The sequence below is a fragment of the Phoenix dactylifera genome, chromosome 17, assembly GCF_051530095.1.
Source record: "Phoenix dactylifera cultivar Ajwa chromosome 17, Ajwa_hap1_PhDact_Kaust_v1.1, whole genome shotgun sequence".
Taxonomy (NCBI): Eukaryota; Viridiplantae; Streptophyta; class Magnoliopsida; order Arecales; family Arecaceae; genus Phoenix; species Phoenix dactylifera.
In genome coordinates, this window is record NC_143206.1 from 10,979,777 (window position 1) to 10,995,529 (window position 15,753).

The following is a 15,753-nucleotide window of genomic DNA, read 5'->3' on the forward strand; positions in this document are numbered from 1 at the left end:
ATAGATTTTAGGTATTTATACAGAATCAAAGAATCTAAATAATACTTACTGTAGGAATTGATTATAGATCAATCGTGATGTTGGTGGTTAGAATTCAATAGATTTGAACTTAGACCGATGAAAACGTATACTATGTGTATCGCTTTTATACAGGGTCAAAGAATTGTTAGCATGTCTCCTAATTTTAGGAAATGTGGCCCACTTGATCAAGCTTATCCGACATCAAGATAAACCTCGTTTAAATAGTGACTTAATTCAACCTGATTAGAGGTTATTCAGAGTTTATCTTATTTGGTAGCTTATGTGATGGATAGAAACTAACTAGAGATATACCTTGAAGATAAGGATCCGGGTCCCTAATCTAGCACTATAAATAAGCCTGTGGATCCATCACCTAAAGCACTAAAATTCTGCATAGGTTAGAAGCTCCGGATCTCCTCTCTCTCCCGTAGGCCTCTTCTTCTTTCTTCTCGTGTCGGTGGATGCTTAATCTCAAGGGTGCTTAATCAACGATGGCAGAAGGTTAGTAAAAAAATTATTTAATCAATTTCGCTGCATGATATACTTACATTGTGGTATCAGAGCCTACCTCTGGCTCATGTTGTCTAGCATCTAGAAATGTGGCCCACTTGATCAAGCTTATCCCACGTCAAGATAAACCTCATTTAAATGGTGACTTAATCCAATCTAATTAGAGGTTATTCAGAGTTTATCTTATGTGATAGTTTCTATGATGGATAGAAACTAATTAGAGATAAACTTTAAAGAATTCAGATCCCTAACCTAGCAATATAAATAAGCCTGTGGATTCATCACCTAAGGCACTGAAGTCCTGCATAGGTTAGAAGCTCCGGATCTCCTCTCTCTCGTAGGTCTCTTCTTCTTCTCTCTCGTGTGATGCTTAATCTCAAGGATGCTTAATCAATAATGGCCGGAGGTTGGTAAAAAATTTATTTAATCAACTCCGCTTACAAGAATTTCCTCGCCAATGGTTTCCTATGGCTCCCTTAGGCAGGCAAATCAGGCATCAGATTTGTCTTTTCTCGGGTGGCGAACTACGTCAATCCGACGGCTGTAATTCGACCAGTTGGCGAAGTCGCTCACGAAAACGAAAGCCGGTCTGTACCCAGAAAAGACAACACTCGGGTCATTGGCTATTCCGCAAACCGTCCACCAGCCTTCAATTGCGTCAACCCTTCGGCTTTTGACTTTATGGCCACAAGCCCCCATCCATTTCTCTCTTCTCCCTCTTTTTTCTTATGAACAAATAAAAAAAAGCATCCATATCGATATTCTTCTCTCCCTAATCTATAGAGAAAATTATAATTTCCTTGTTTCGATGTTATTCCGTAAGTTGTTACTTAGATCCAATGGATGATCCTTATGTCCTTCGAAGGTGATGATTCCTTTGGTCTTCTCCGGAAGGTTGCGATCCCTTTTCTTCTCTCTTTTTTGTTAGTTAATTTCCCTTTTGTTTTGTTGAGATCTATCGACCTTTATGTTTAATTTGTAATAATTATGCAATTTTATCATGCCATTTATTTGTTGTTTCTTTTTTTGGATTGAAGGGGGGAGAGATAGAAGCACGGGGAGATGATTATTATCAGAAGAAGATTGCTGTGATTCGGGGGCATGCTATGCAAATGACTACTCATCAAGAAAATCGCGGCCCCGACGACCATCCAGGTATCTTCGTCATTGTTGTCATATGATAATTTTAAGAAGTGGATTGGAGGGTTGGGGGATTGTTGGTAACTGATGCTGCAACAAAATAAATGACCAGAGCTGCATTTATTTGGATCATAGCTCTATTTCTTAGTAGTTCCTCAGTCTCAAATGCAGAGTATACTTGAATTTGGGATGTTTGGTTTGTTAGTTACTTGGAAATACTTTGCATTGAATGCACTCTAAATTGAGGAGGTTTCCTTTGACATCAAAAATCAATTGGATGAAAATTTTATGTAGCTTTTGGAATGATGATGCCAATTTTTTGCCCTAAGGTTGACAAAAAGAAAGGAATTATTGGCTTGAAGGTGCATTTAAAGCACAACTTTGCGATATCAATCTTTTCGCTTTAAACAAAATGGCAAAAAAGTTTTCTTTGACATAAAATCGCCAACTATTCATTTCTAGGCATTTGCTGCTCAGCGTCCAAGCAACAAAGTATCTCTTTTTCTTCGTTAGAGTGAAAAATGAAAAGTAGGTGAAGAAAGTGGAAGACAGCAGTGAGCACCAATGGATATAAAAAGTTGAAAAGATCCTCCATCATTGTTGATTCTTAACACTGAATTAAGTTTTTTTGGGTTATAACATAATCAACCCAAATGAGACTGCTTATGCAGGAAGAGTTAAATAAACCTTGAGAATAATAGCAGCAAGTTCAGCATTTGGCAACAACTGGCTACGGGAAAAGATTTGGCATTTGGATAATGCGAAGAATCTATCAATGGATGGCACTCAGATTACCAAATATTAGAAGGAAAGTGACAAAAGCAAATAATTAACAATATATGTATGTATGTATGTATGGAGAAAGGCAAAATAATACTTGTGACATCACCACAGAAAGAACAGTAGAATGAGTAGCCAATTTGTAATCCACGAATAGGTTGTGAACACTCGTGAATAAATATATTTTTTAAATTCATTTATGCCAAAAATAATCAAAAGGATAATTTGCTGAGTACAAATCAAACAATATTTTGTTAATCTTTCTATAAATTCAGATAATACTGTCACTATGTTAATCACTTGCATCATTCAACACCTTCTGCTGACCTAAGACAGATATTGAATGTCCCTGCTCCCTAGCTTGAGTTACTTGTACAGTTTTGCTCGTTCCAGTGTTTTAATGAACAAATATGAGTCTTCATCTCTGTTGACAAATGTTATGCATATTTCCTTCCGTTCAAATTTCTCTAATGGAGTGGCAGTGGACCTATCCTCATTTAATTATAAATGAAATTAGTGGGTTGACTTGCTACCTGTAGGGTTTCTTGATTATCAAAACATTATGTCATTGGCTGCTTCACTTTAGTTCCATTTAGCAAGCATTACATCGAGTCATATGACAGGAGTCAGCTTGGCATTTTGTTACTTGGAGGATTCATAACACTATGATTTTGCTTAAAGTCACTAAATTGGCTCCAACAAAGATCTAACATTTAGTAGGTGAATTTTCTCTCTTCTGGAATATATTCTAACCAATATGCATATATCTATACAAGAGTCCTCTTACTAGCAAACCACTGAAGTGCTTTAATATTCCGACCACTGCCTCTAGGTAAGACCATATAGGTTAAACTAACCCGTAAAACTCATAAAAAATGCAATAACAAGTCTACTAATTGCTAAATGTATAAGCTTGTTCGCCTCTTCAACCATATACCACTTTCGCATAATCCATTAAAGCTTTATATTTCATCTCACTATAGTGTCTAGAATCTAGAGGTTCGTAATTGGATAGAAAAATGCCTATTTGTGAATGTGTCGCTCTGATGCCGATGGGTGGGGGTGGGAGGATGGTTTTGCCAAACTTTTGGTTGGAAAATGTTTCCTGAGAAAACCCATAGTTTCTAAGTTTGTTCCATTCTTGCTAATCATTAATATATTATTGGCAAATATTGCTAACGTAATGCGACCGGTAGTATTTATATAATTGAAACAGGATGATTGACATGATTTATATAATTAAGGCCCTTTCTGAAATAATCTTTTGAACATTTTCAGGACCAAAGCTAGATACTTTTATCAACAAAATTAAACCACGACCTTCCCCCCCACACACACCCCCTTCTCCTGCAAAAACCACCAAACACTTCCAAACCACAAATCTTGGATGTTGCTACATACACGTAGTAGGAAGCTCCAAGGAGCTAGGCATCTTTCACATCCTACTGGTGTGAGAACTATTTCTACCCATAGCAACATATTATCAAATTTATTAAAAAGTCTCAAAGTATTAGTAAAATATTACTCGGCAAAATTATTCTTGAGTAATTTGAATTAACAAAAAACTATTCAGTTATTAACAACTTACTGATAACATTCATGAATAATTTAAGAAAGCCTTATAATGATGCTATGTGTTGCTGGCACTGGTGATGACTATTCTATTTCTTGTTATTGCCTCTTTCATGCTTTTCTTACATCAATAAATATATAAATATATCAAAAATATTACATTATTTTTTGTTAAATTTTCTTATAACCTTTGTTAGCCAAATTGTTTTCCAAATTTTGGCAAATTGTCTTGCATTCTTTTCCAAATTCTGGATCTTTACACATAGCCAAACTCCTCCTAAACACCAAAATTGTGACTATTTTTCAATTTAATCATTTTGTATCTGTAATTTAGTATACCTTGTTATGTCCAAAATTCTATGTCACCGGCGTAATACATACAAATAAATGAATAATAGTCTTTGGATGACCAAACTTAATTTTATAATTTTAATTTCTGGGATGCTTCCATCATATTCATTGTATGATTATGAAAATATGCAATACAAGAGAATGTATATATGATGCAATGAGTTTGGTTGTCCACGACTTGAAACTATTTCTACGTTCAGCTTGTTTCCATTTTGTAGGTCCCTCAGGCCCACTGGGAAGGCTGGAAAATCTGTTGAGTCAACCAGCTAACAGATTTTGTGCTGACTGTGGCTCTCCAGATCCAAAATGGGTGTATGTATTTAACTTTGTAGAGCATTCCAGCTTGGCTTTCAAGTTGTGCTAGATTTCCTCATGTATCAATTGTCATCCGAATTTATTATCATGTATTTTTGCCTGCTACTTGTTAATCTTCTTCCATTTTCATATTTGGTATTCTTAATAAAGTTTTAAAGTTAATACTGAAGTTCTATTTTGTTAGATAGTTACTGATGTTATGCAGTTATCTAACATTGAACTCCTACGTAAATACTTATATAGTAATGTAATGCCTTTTCATTTTATGTGTCTTTTCAACTTTATCTGCTCTTTAAAGAGATCTGTGATTTTCGTTGGTGAACCATATTTGGCTTGAAGAATTCCCTGGTGAAGTTAGGGATGATCTCGACCCTATGACAATCTAAGAATTTTTTTTATATGTATAGTTATTCTCTGAATCTTCGGTATGGTTTGTAGTCGGAGAAACATCTTTTTTAGTGAGACAGCTAAACATATTCTTTAAAATATTGTGTACCTCTTTGATTTGGTGCCTTGTTCTGATATAATTGTTATATCTGGAGTTCCCTTTCTGTAATCAATTGCTAGTCCAATGAACTTCAGTTGCGTTGATGCACTTCATGGTACCTTCCACCTTCAAGCAGAAGAAATACTGTATTTGATGCTTGCTGTTTTTCTTCAATTGCTACATCACAGGCTGTATTCAAATGCAAAGCTGTGGTGATGCACTTAAGCTGTTGCATTTTCTGGCTACCTGGAATATGTTACTCTTGACTTGTGATAATGAGTGTAAACTGCATCTTCACTGAACTTTTTCCAGGAGAAAAATGTTTGCATTTGCGTATTTATGCTGTTTTCATCCTTTTTTTAAAAGAATTGTAGAAAATAGCAATGACAAATGATCTGGCCAAAAATATTAATCGAAACAATGTATAGGTAGCTCCAAATAGATTTGATATTGCATATGTATTAGGACCACGCCAGTTGGCAGGTTAGATATAGCTTTAAATGTAGTGTTGGAAGAACTTTTGTTGGCCAACTTTTGTTCTGGAGAGTTGAATTGTATAATAATAACTTCCAGCAAACGGTATCTAGAATGACTGAGGTTTGACAACAGGGGTTCAAGTGTGCCAAGGTAGTTGATACAAAAAAATTCTGAAGGTTCCCTCTAGAAAAATTTGTATAATATCAATTAAAAATTTGGATTGAAGGAAATTGTTGGGAAGCAGCGGTGTCCAAACCTCTCTATCTTTTAGGCTTTTGGATGATGGAGACTTTTGGATACATTGACATGACAGCAAGGTTCGCTGTACCGGTCAGTACCGGTCGGTACCGAGCGTACCGTACCCGTACCGATGGGTACCGATATCGGTACACCAATGTCGGTACGGTCGGTACCGAGCATACCGTACCGTACCGACACTCGGTACGTTTATACTAGTGCGGCACCGGTACGGGGTTCGGTACCGGTACGACGAACCTTGCATGACAGCATGGTAGGAAAAATCGTTTGCATTCCAAAATGGCACTATTCTTGTTCTGATTACTAGAATGTTATACTATAGGGTACACAACCATTTTGGCATTTCAACTGTCTACCGTTCTTGGTCTGGAAGCACAGACTTTTTCTTCCTTCTATAATATAATCCATACTATATTACAAAAAAGAAAGCTTTATTTTCGAAATACTCCCTATAGGACTCTGTATATTATCTTTTCTGACCAAAATGATTTGAGTTAATCATAAAATATCTTTGCAATGTACAAAAAAAAAATCTAATTTGGAAACAAATAGATCCCTATCTTTATTTCCTAAACAATCAGTGCCTGTTGCCAGCTATTATCTTCTTTGAGTTCTTTCTGAACAAATTCTACTTTTAATCCCTTAAAAACAAGGGAGTCAGGAAGGAAATAGTGGACACTGTATGATCTCCTAAGTTGTTATAATAGAGAGTGGATAATTAGCAATGGCAGCATCTTCAAGAATGGGCTATAAACCTGATGATGTCGATGGTTATGAAAAATCAAAATTTGTGTATGCTTTGTATTATGTATATTTTTTTTCATTTTAATCATATCAGCTTCTATTTTAATTTTTGTATTCTAATTTTTATCTTTTCATTTTAAGTTTTCTATTTTATGAATTTATAATTTAATGCTATTGCAAGTTATATGTTTTCTTACATGCATTGGACATGCCAAATTGCTAGTAAAAAAATGTAAATCAAATATAATTTATTTTTGAAAAAAAAAATGCTTGATCAATCAACTTGCTAGGGGATGCAAAACCCAACACTTGAAATTAGACCTTTTCTTCGTGCAAGGAGGGGTGTTTGCCATGGCAGTTCCTAGTTCAAAACTAAGTCAAACACATACATGTGCACACGTCTATAACGATCTTCAACGTTACATAGATCTTATTTCAATATGGTGTGTGATGTAATGAACTCGCAACTACCTCAATGAAATGAACCATCTGTTGGTCGATCTATTCCTTAAAGAATTATAATTGGCATGAATAGAGAGGTAGATGGCACATGACTAGATCAAATCCACATATCTCTTCTATTCAGTAAAAAGCACTTAGACCATGTTTATGTATGCCATAAACAGTAAATTTTGTTGATCTTATAGTCACAGTAAATAGTACTTTGTAGTGGTTGATGAATACCATATCACAGTTTACTATGTGCAAATTATTTGGCAAAGAGTTTTTTCCTTTATATTCTTGAATCAGGTGAAAGATTTTCTATATGTTATGGAGTTTATTAAATATATAAAATATAATTAGGAAGTAAGATAAATAGATATGAAGGTTGCACGAGAAAGAGGAAGAGTGAGAGAGATGTGTTGGAAACTAACTTCTCCTCCTATAGAGAGACTGATAGAGGATACTGAAGAGTTATGATGATGTCAAACAGTAGTGGAGGACTGAATAATGCTGACCCTCCACTGCCCCAGAAAACAGTCTAACTGGGTTATGGGTCAACAAGTAACCTGACACATTAACTACCGCATTTTTTTCTAATCCAAGCTTGCATATACTTTCTCACAGTTTCCAACTAAGTCTCGAAAGCCCAAATTTCTCGCATATCTTTCCCCGTTTCCTTCATAGAACCTACTAGTTTTTTTGTTTCAAATGCTTAATACTTATTTTATCTCAACTACTTTTCCATCAGAATGTTGTTTTGTGGTGCAATATCTTATCATTCTTAAGTTCACATTTCTAACATGATGTTGTTTTTAGCTTTGTCTTGCATTTACTTTGTCGTTATTATAATTACAACGCTCATCCTATAAGCTTAGGCTCTTTTTGGTAGGCCAGCCTTCTTAGACTGCGTTGCCAACCTTTCAGTTGGATCATGTAATTTCCAATCAAGGCATATCACAATTACATAATGCTGAACATGTATTGCCTTCCTACTTCCCTCCTGCTCCATTTTCTGTGAAAATGCATGCATCTATTTCTTTTTTATTGATTTTTTTTTGCTGGGGGCGTCGTGGGGTGGGGGCATCAATCTATCCCACCATTATTTGTTCTCACTAGAAATTGGATGCTATATGCTTCCTTAGATCTGCTCCTAATGTTTTTCTTCTCATTATAGTAACATCATTCACTGAGCCACACTGTCATCTAATAAGTTACCATCAATCATCACAGGGCCTCCCTATGAACCTGAATGGTAAATATTCTTGTGATAATTATTATGATATGAAAACCTAAGGCCACTTATTTGTGAAGGTCTACTGCATTTAGTAGTTCATCTACGTGGCCACAACTATTGATCATTCTCATCATTTCTCCCTTATACTCTCCAGTGACAGTACAAGTACAATGTTAAGTAGCTATAATCTGTATAGAATTTTATATTGAAAGCATCTTGACTTTAATGTTCGTTCACTATAACCAAGTACCTTTGTCAATATGTAAATTATAATACCTGATATCAGCTCATCCAAAGTATACAATACCTTTGCAGGAAGTGCCAATATTTCATATGCAAAAATGGGTGATTAGAAATGAATGTTGAAGAAGTTTCATGTCCTATGAGCTTCAAATATCATTGATCATTAGAAGATCCTGAAAGTAAATCGTACAAGACTAGTTAGATGTAGCATTTGGATTTCAGATTGGATATTTTTATCTTCCATAAAAGATGCAGTCAATCTGGAATTTTATATTTTTGCAAAATTTGTGGCCCTTTGCGTTTGTTGCCATCTTTTAGATGCCCATTTTCCTTGGTGAAAAATGTGGACTCATTTGAATTATCAAATAATTTAATAAGAATGTCTTTATAAACCTGTCGACTTGATTGGAATTTGGATTTGAGTTTGCTTTGTTCCTTGCTTGTACTGTGATTGGTACATCACATCAGAAAGATAGAACCTGATTTGTAGCGTTATGCATCACTCACTCTTGACATGCAGATGTTTTAGCATTCTCTAGCAGATATGTTGGCACTCTATAGCATGCCGATTTGAAAATTGGCTTCATATTTTTGGGCTTTGCTATGTGAAATTATTTATGTTTTATTCAAGAATAATAAGATACCTATTATATTCTCGGCACATTATTTGTATCTCTTGATGATTTTTGGTATTTTATTCAACAAGTATGTATCTCATTAGACCAAATTACTCTAACCAGGTCATTGAGTCTTGGAGTATTTATTTGTATCAAGTGTTCTGGGGTTCACAGAAGCCTTGGAGCGCATATATCAAAGGTATCAAATCTAAACAGCTTTTTATATGACTTATCAAAAAACATTCTGATTGACTATTTGGTATTTCATTTCAGTGAATGTAACCATTATTACGTAGAATAGAAGTACACGGCAGGATCTGAAAGTGCATTGTTTTGATTTGTTGCATTTATTCTTTAAAATATATCAAGAATTTCTCGTGCAAATAATTCTTGTTTGTTGTGCGAGACTAAAAGGAATGCATATGTCAAATTGCAAGCATCAAAAAACTCAAAACAAAATTCTACTGGAGTACATTGACGAAAAACATGTACCTAGGAGAAGTTTGCATGAAATTTAAGTAATTTTTAATAATACAACACATTAGAAGAATGAATCTAGAAAGAATGAAGAAATGATGAAATGATATTATATAATATTTTGTTCAACGTAACTAACCTATTTGAGAGAGCTTTTGCTAATATGGGTTTTGAATCAGCTTTAGGGTTCCCACCAATAATTTTCTTATTCGTTAGTTTAGTTTGAAGTTGAAAGTAGGGAAAGCACTATACTGTTACACTTTGTTATAGCCTTTTATATACATGTGCTTCATACCTATGTTGAAACAGCAATGAGAATATTTTTAAGGTAAGAAAGAAACATATTACAAAATACAGAATCAAGATCCTTCATAGCAAGGTGGTTAATGGATATTATAAAATTTAAAGGGGCAATCCCTATGTAAACAAGACCCCTGAAAGCCATATTGGGTCTCAGAGTAACCTGCACTGTTTAGAAATATGCATATATGATGCTGAGCTTGGCACCATTACCATCATGATATAAATTAAGTTTACCTGCTTTCTGCTCCAGGTCTTATCAGTGAAGCTAGATGAGTGGACAGATGAACAGGTTGATTCTTTGAGTGATGGGGGTGGTAATGCTGCAGTAAATATGAGATATGAAGCTTTCTTGCCTGAAAATTTCAAAAAGCCAAGACCAGATTCTTCTATCGAGGAACGCTCTGATTTTATCAAGTACATTCTACTGCTGCAATTTTCAAATTTGTCTACAACGTTCTCATAATATTTTAAATTTTAATTCCATTTCTTGAATATTCAGGAGAAAATATGAGCTGCAACAATTTTCAAACTCTAATGGATTGATTATATCTACAACACCTGGTAGTTTGAGCAAAACTTTGCAGAAGACTGTTTCCAGTAAAAGCTTCGAGAAACAACACACTGGCCTCCGTCATGGACTAGGTCATGCATTCCGAAATAGCTGGAGAAGGAAGGAGTCTGAGCAGAAGGCAATAAAAAAAACGGTGTGGTTCACACGATCCAAACTTATTAAACTTATGGAGTTTGCCTTGGTCCATATTATTTAGTTTGCATTTGTATGTGACTGCTTTCGAATCTGCTAACCAAACTCCTCTTGAATCTTCTAATCAAACTTAATTTTGTAGATGGGTATGGTTGAATTTCTCGGTTTGATCAAGGTCAACATCATAAGAGGTACCAATTTAGCTGTTCGAGATGTGATGACTAGTGATCCTTATGTTATCCTCAATATGGGACACCAAGTAAAGAACTTTTAACATAATCAAGTCTTCACATGCTGAATCTTATATTTTATGCATATCTGAAATGGCGCAAGTTTTCTATTCATGATGGCAGACAATGAAAACACGGGTGATAAAAAGCAATTTGAATCCCGTATGGAATGAAAGACTGATGTTGTCAATCCCAGATCCCATCCCACCTCTGAAGCTGGTAAGTTGGTCTTTATTGCTACAGGAACAGTGCTGTAATTAGGTACCAGAATGATATCAGTCATTTCTCAACTACTCTAGTACACAACCATATCTTCTGAAGCATATAATTTGTAGCTTCCACAAAAGTTTGCTTGTTCACTTTTAATATTCAGGCTGATGGTTCCTTTCACATGCTTATGATTGAAATATTACAGTTTTTCATATACTCAAGCACTCCCAGATTTTCTATTTATCTTCTTAGAAATGCCCTCTATAGTCTTCATCAGAAGTTAATTTTGTGTCTTAAACATCTTACTAGTACATTTGGTTAGTCATAGCAGCATAATCTTTGTTTCTCTCTCTCTCTCTCTCTCTCTCTCTCTCTCTCTCTCTCTCTCTCTCTCTCTCTAATTTTGAGAAACACTGGAGAAAGTGCTTCAACCTTCAGCCTTGTGGCTAACAGCTACATGCTCTGACCAACTGAGCTATTCCATCTGTCTGGTACAATATTTGTTGAACCAACAGAGCACATTCTTCAACAATAAGTTTCTGCTGACTAAAAATATCCGACTATATTTTGCTTAAACTGAAAATATAGTTAAGCGGACCTAGTGCTTGTATTTTATTAAAGGCCATTTGGAACTCAATGGACAACTGACATGATCAAGATGATACTTATTGCTTTCTTTAAAAATTAAAATGCCGAAGTAGAAACTTGTTGAAATTTATTGCTAATATATTATTTTAAATGACATTTATCAGTTCTTCTTGGAATCTACTCTTCTTTTATTTGCTCCTCCATTGGGAACTTTAGGAAAAATATTATTAATCTTTATCAGCTTTGTTGGTGCAGGAATTATTTCCTCTAAAAGGTACAATGTAATTTTTTTATATTTTATTTTCTTTGCTTTTAAGAAGTCCTTCCCGATAAGTGGTCTGCTCCTCTATCCTGTTAAAAGGAGAGGCCGGAAATTGGCGAATCAGATATAAAGTGGGGACTTAGTTTTTTATGTTTCAGTTAATGTTTTTTAATTTTTATTATCTCTTTCCCTCTCTTCTCATTCGGCTTTCTCCATCTCTGAATTACTCTTTCTTCATCCTATTTCTCTAGTTGTCTATTCTTTCCGGGTATTTTATTGTTGTTCTCAGCTGAAAGAAAAGAGCATAATCAGACATGATTTTATTACTGTAACATAAATACAATCCCTAGTGGTCTATTACCTCAATAGACTAAAAGACCAAAATCTAGAAAATTCATATCTTCTATGTGGTGAATGGATTAAAAGACCAAAATCCATTTTCTGTTAAATATAAAAGCATAGATGTAAATAGTGATGGTGAATGTATCCAATTATGTTTAATTATACTCAATATTCTCTGATGTTAAGGTGTAAAAGCCAATTTTTGCCAATATTTCATGATGAGCAACTGGCTAAAACCTTTTCAAAAGTTGTTTCGTGAGAATCAAAAGGATGGTGATATGTCTCGTGACATTCCAGCCAAGACAAGGTCATTCTCTATGTAACAGTTCTGAAACAACTGAAATGACCCTTGAATGGCAGGGGGATTAAATTGTTTCACCCATTAAAAATTGCAACTGGAAGATCGAACTATGTTTTATAAATCTTTTTAATCTTCACAAATTATTAGTGGCAACCCTTTATCAGCCAGGATGGGAATAGTTTCAGACTGATCATAGGATAGAACATTTTGCATTTAAAATATCCCTATTGGATTTTGTAGATTAGGTGGTTGTCAAACATTCCAAATTGGTCTAGTGAAATAACCGCAGTATCTACTCAGATCAATTTCTTGAAAGAGGTGCAGGAAATTAAAGATATGAAGGTCATCTTTTGTTTTTTGCCTTCTATAAGGAGCTAAATGCTAGGCTTCGTTTTGTTTTTATTTAAAATAGGTATTTTCATTTTATTGATCTTGTAAAGTAACATGTACCAAACTATGATGTTTATTGATCTTGAAAACCACACTTGCATTTACATCATTTGATCATCTTGGAAAAGACTTGTTGACTTCTCACCTTTACAAGGACCTAGGATACAAGATTTTCTTGATGCTTCATAACCATAACTTGCTGAAAACAAATGCATTTTTTGTTGCAATCAATTGTTTTCGAAACGATCCTATTTTTGTGAATTATGTTCCACTTTATAAAAATTTCAGATATCATAATTCCCAATTTATAGTTTTGGCATTATCCAAATAATTCAAAACGAATTGGATCACCCTTTTGTGTAGTTGGAAGTTGAATCTACTTGTACCAAAATGTTGATTGTTCATGAATGCCCCATTCACACAGTGGTCCCATTCTTGTGAGCCCAAAAGAATAGGAGAATACAGGGGTTTTTCTCTCCAAAAGCAAGTGCCTTCTATATGCGACTAGAAGTGGTTGAGCTGTCTCCTCTGCCACATTTTGTTATATGATTGAATTCTCATGACTGTAATCTCAATCCAATTCTGAAGTCATGATTTTGGTTGTTCCCAGTGGGTCCTGAAACATAGACAATCAATCGTGACTCAACCTAGATAATCATGGCTCTCTCTCTCTCTCTCTCTCTCTTTCTCTCTCTCTCTCTCTCTCTCTCTCTCTTTCTCTCACTCTCTCTCACGCACACGCACAAAAGATCTTGCTCGAGGTTGCGGCCAAACAAAGAGAATATTGGTGAAATTTTTAATTCAAAACAAACTATGATATAATTCAACCGGACTATTGGAAATTAAATAAAAATCAAAAAACACATAATGCACATCCACCACAAAAATACATCGATTTTCTTTTTATTCTTAGAATATACTTAGATTTTTGAATCCAAGCTGGTCCTGAATTTGTCCATGCCATAAAATGTGTTAAGCTTAAGTATGTTGCAGATATTTGGTTCTCACAAAGCATGAACTGTGTATCTTCTTTATATCTTTTGGCAGCAAGTATACGATAAGGATACATTCTCAACAGATGATCGCATGGGGGAGGCTGAAATAGATATCCAGCCGCTGGTCTCAGCAGCCAAAGCTTATGAAAGCTCTACCATTTCTGAGCCCATGCAGCTTGGGAAATGGCTGGCCAGTGACGACAATACGTTGGTCAAAGACAGTATTATTTCACTCGATAATGGCAAGGTAAAGCAGGAGATCACACTCAGACTTCAAAACGTTGAACGTGGTGAATTAGAGATTGAACTCGAATGTGTACCCCTAAGTCAATAATCACCGGAGGGGTACAAAGTACTGTAATATAAACTCTGGCCTTTCATTTCGTGATACATGACTTGTGGGAATCGTAGCTTTACTCCCATGTGCTTTATTATCTGATTATATAATGCAACAGAACCTTTTAGCTGTCATTAATGATGGAAAACATCATACTTCCACAGAAAACAGGTTATGCCTCTTCTGAACCACTCATTTCGACCTACTCGGCATCTCAGGATCCCACTAAATGAGTTTATAAGTATCCATCAAGTGGTCATCCACTTACAATGGCAATGATGAAATCTGATGTGGAGTCTCCTATTATCATGATGGCTTTTCTCAAGCCATATGATCATGATGGTGAGCACTTGTCTAGATAACAGGTTGAACTAGATTTTTGGTGTGAAAGAAAGTCCTAACAGCAGCATGATGACAAAACATCATTGAGATGAATACTGGAGATCGCTAACTCTATGTTGCTTAAGCCCTACTAAGAGCTATGTAATTTTTGGATCAGCAATGGCCCCATGGTACAAATTGGCAATTCTGGACAACTCAAGGGTCAGCAAAACCAATATAATTAGCTGTATCCAGAAAGAAATTATCAGAAAGTTCAAAACAAAACAAACAAATAGAAATGTTACTTCCAAACAAGTAGGAATGTTACTTCCAATCTTCATCTATCGCATTTATTCTGACATCGGCAAATTTCCAAAGTTACAGCAATAGCAACTAACAGCAGCACCCAGCAGCATGACTGTAAATGACAGCTATTTTAACAGTTTTTCGGCACCTTAATTACCATACGGTGACCTGCAAATAAATAAAATAATTTTTTACAGAAAATTCTGGACGATCGATGGCCTAATAAAAGCTCAATATAATGTTCTGCTGTAGATATCAGTTTCAGGTCGTAACCATTGTATGGATATCAACCGTGCTATCAAGACTTTGCTTGGTTAGGAACGCATGCTTTCATTCGCTTATCCAAAACAAATAAAGAACAGAAACACCTTTTGAACCACTTAATCAATCACACTTCTCTACCATTTTCCAACCTCCACCTAAAATAGAGAGAGAAGGATATGCACTCACACGAAGACGATGGGCCACCAGATCCTATGAATCCGAAAAATATTTTATGAACATTTCTCGTCATTCATCCAACTCAAATGACAAGGCACCAATCACACTACAAAGCTACTTGTATATCACTTGAACCGAATCCCTACCAAAGAGAAAAGAATAGGCCCCCTTTGCCATTCTTTTATTTCCCCTCTTCCTCTTCTTTCTCAAAAAGTAAATCTACCACGGTGAAAACTTCAGTTCTTCAGCTCACAAACTAGTTGTCCTAATGGATTAATGTTGAGGATCGGTAATAATTCACCTCCAATATATGCAACCTATATTTCTTCAGGTGTAATATGACAAGATAAACAT

At 35.2% G+C, this 15,753-nt stretch overlaps 1 protein-coding gene across 2 annotated transcripts; it reads left to right on the forward strand.

The window, feature by feature from the left end:
* Positions 1-1,168: 1,168 nt before the first annotated feature.
* LOC103724055 (putative ADP-ribosylation factor GTPase-activating protein AGD11) lies at positions 1,169-14,465 on the forward strand. Of its 2 annotated transcripts, none has more exons than XM_008815201.6 (9): positions 1,169-1,425; positions 1,569-1,686; positions 4,593-4,686; positions 9,317-9,392; positions 10,224-10,387; positions 10,473-10,677; positions 10,819-10,935; positions 11,030-11,125; positions 14,047-14,465. In XM_008815201.6, exons 1-9 carry the CDS (start codon positions 1,375-1,377, stop codon positions 14,326-14,328), a joined length of 1,203 nt encoding a protein of 400 aa, XP_008813423.1. In that variant the 5' UTR covers positions 1,169-1,374; the 3' UTR covers positions 14,329-14,465. The 2 variants fall into 2 exon arrangements, with proteins under 2 accessions (XP_008813423.1, XP_008813422.1); XM_008815200.6 differs by having other exon boundaries at positions 1,187-1,425; positions 4,575-4,686.
* Positions 14,466-15,753: the final 1,288 nt, after the last annotated feature.

Excerpts from the sequence above, each read along its gene's own strand:
- LOC103724055 (XM_008815200.6), top strand. The coding sequence starts at position 1,375 with ATGATCCTTATGTCCTTCGAAGGTGATGATTCCTTTGGTCTTCTCCGG. Across the intron at positions 1,687-4,574 it reads CGGCCCCGACGACCATCCAG|CTTGTTTCCATTTTGTAGGT; the intron begins GTATCTTCGTCA and ends TTCTACGTTCAG. Across the intron at positions 4,687-9,316 it reads TCTCCAGATCCAAAATGGGT|GTCATTGAGTCTTGGAGTAT; the intron begins GTATGTATTTAA and ends TACTCTAACCAG.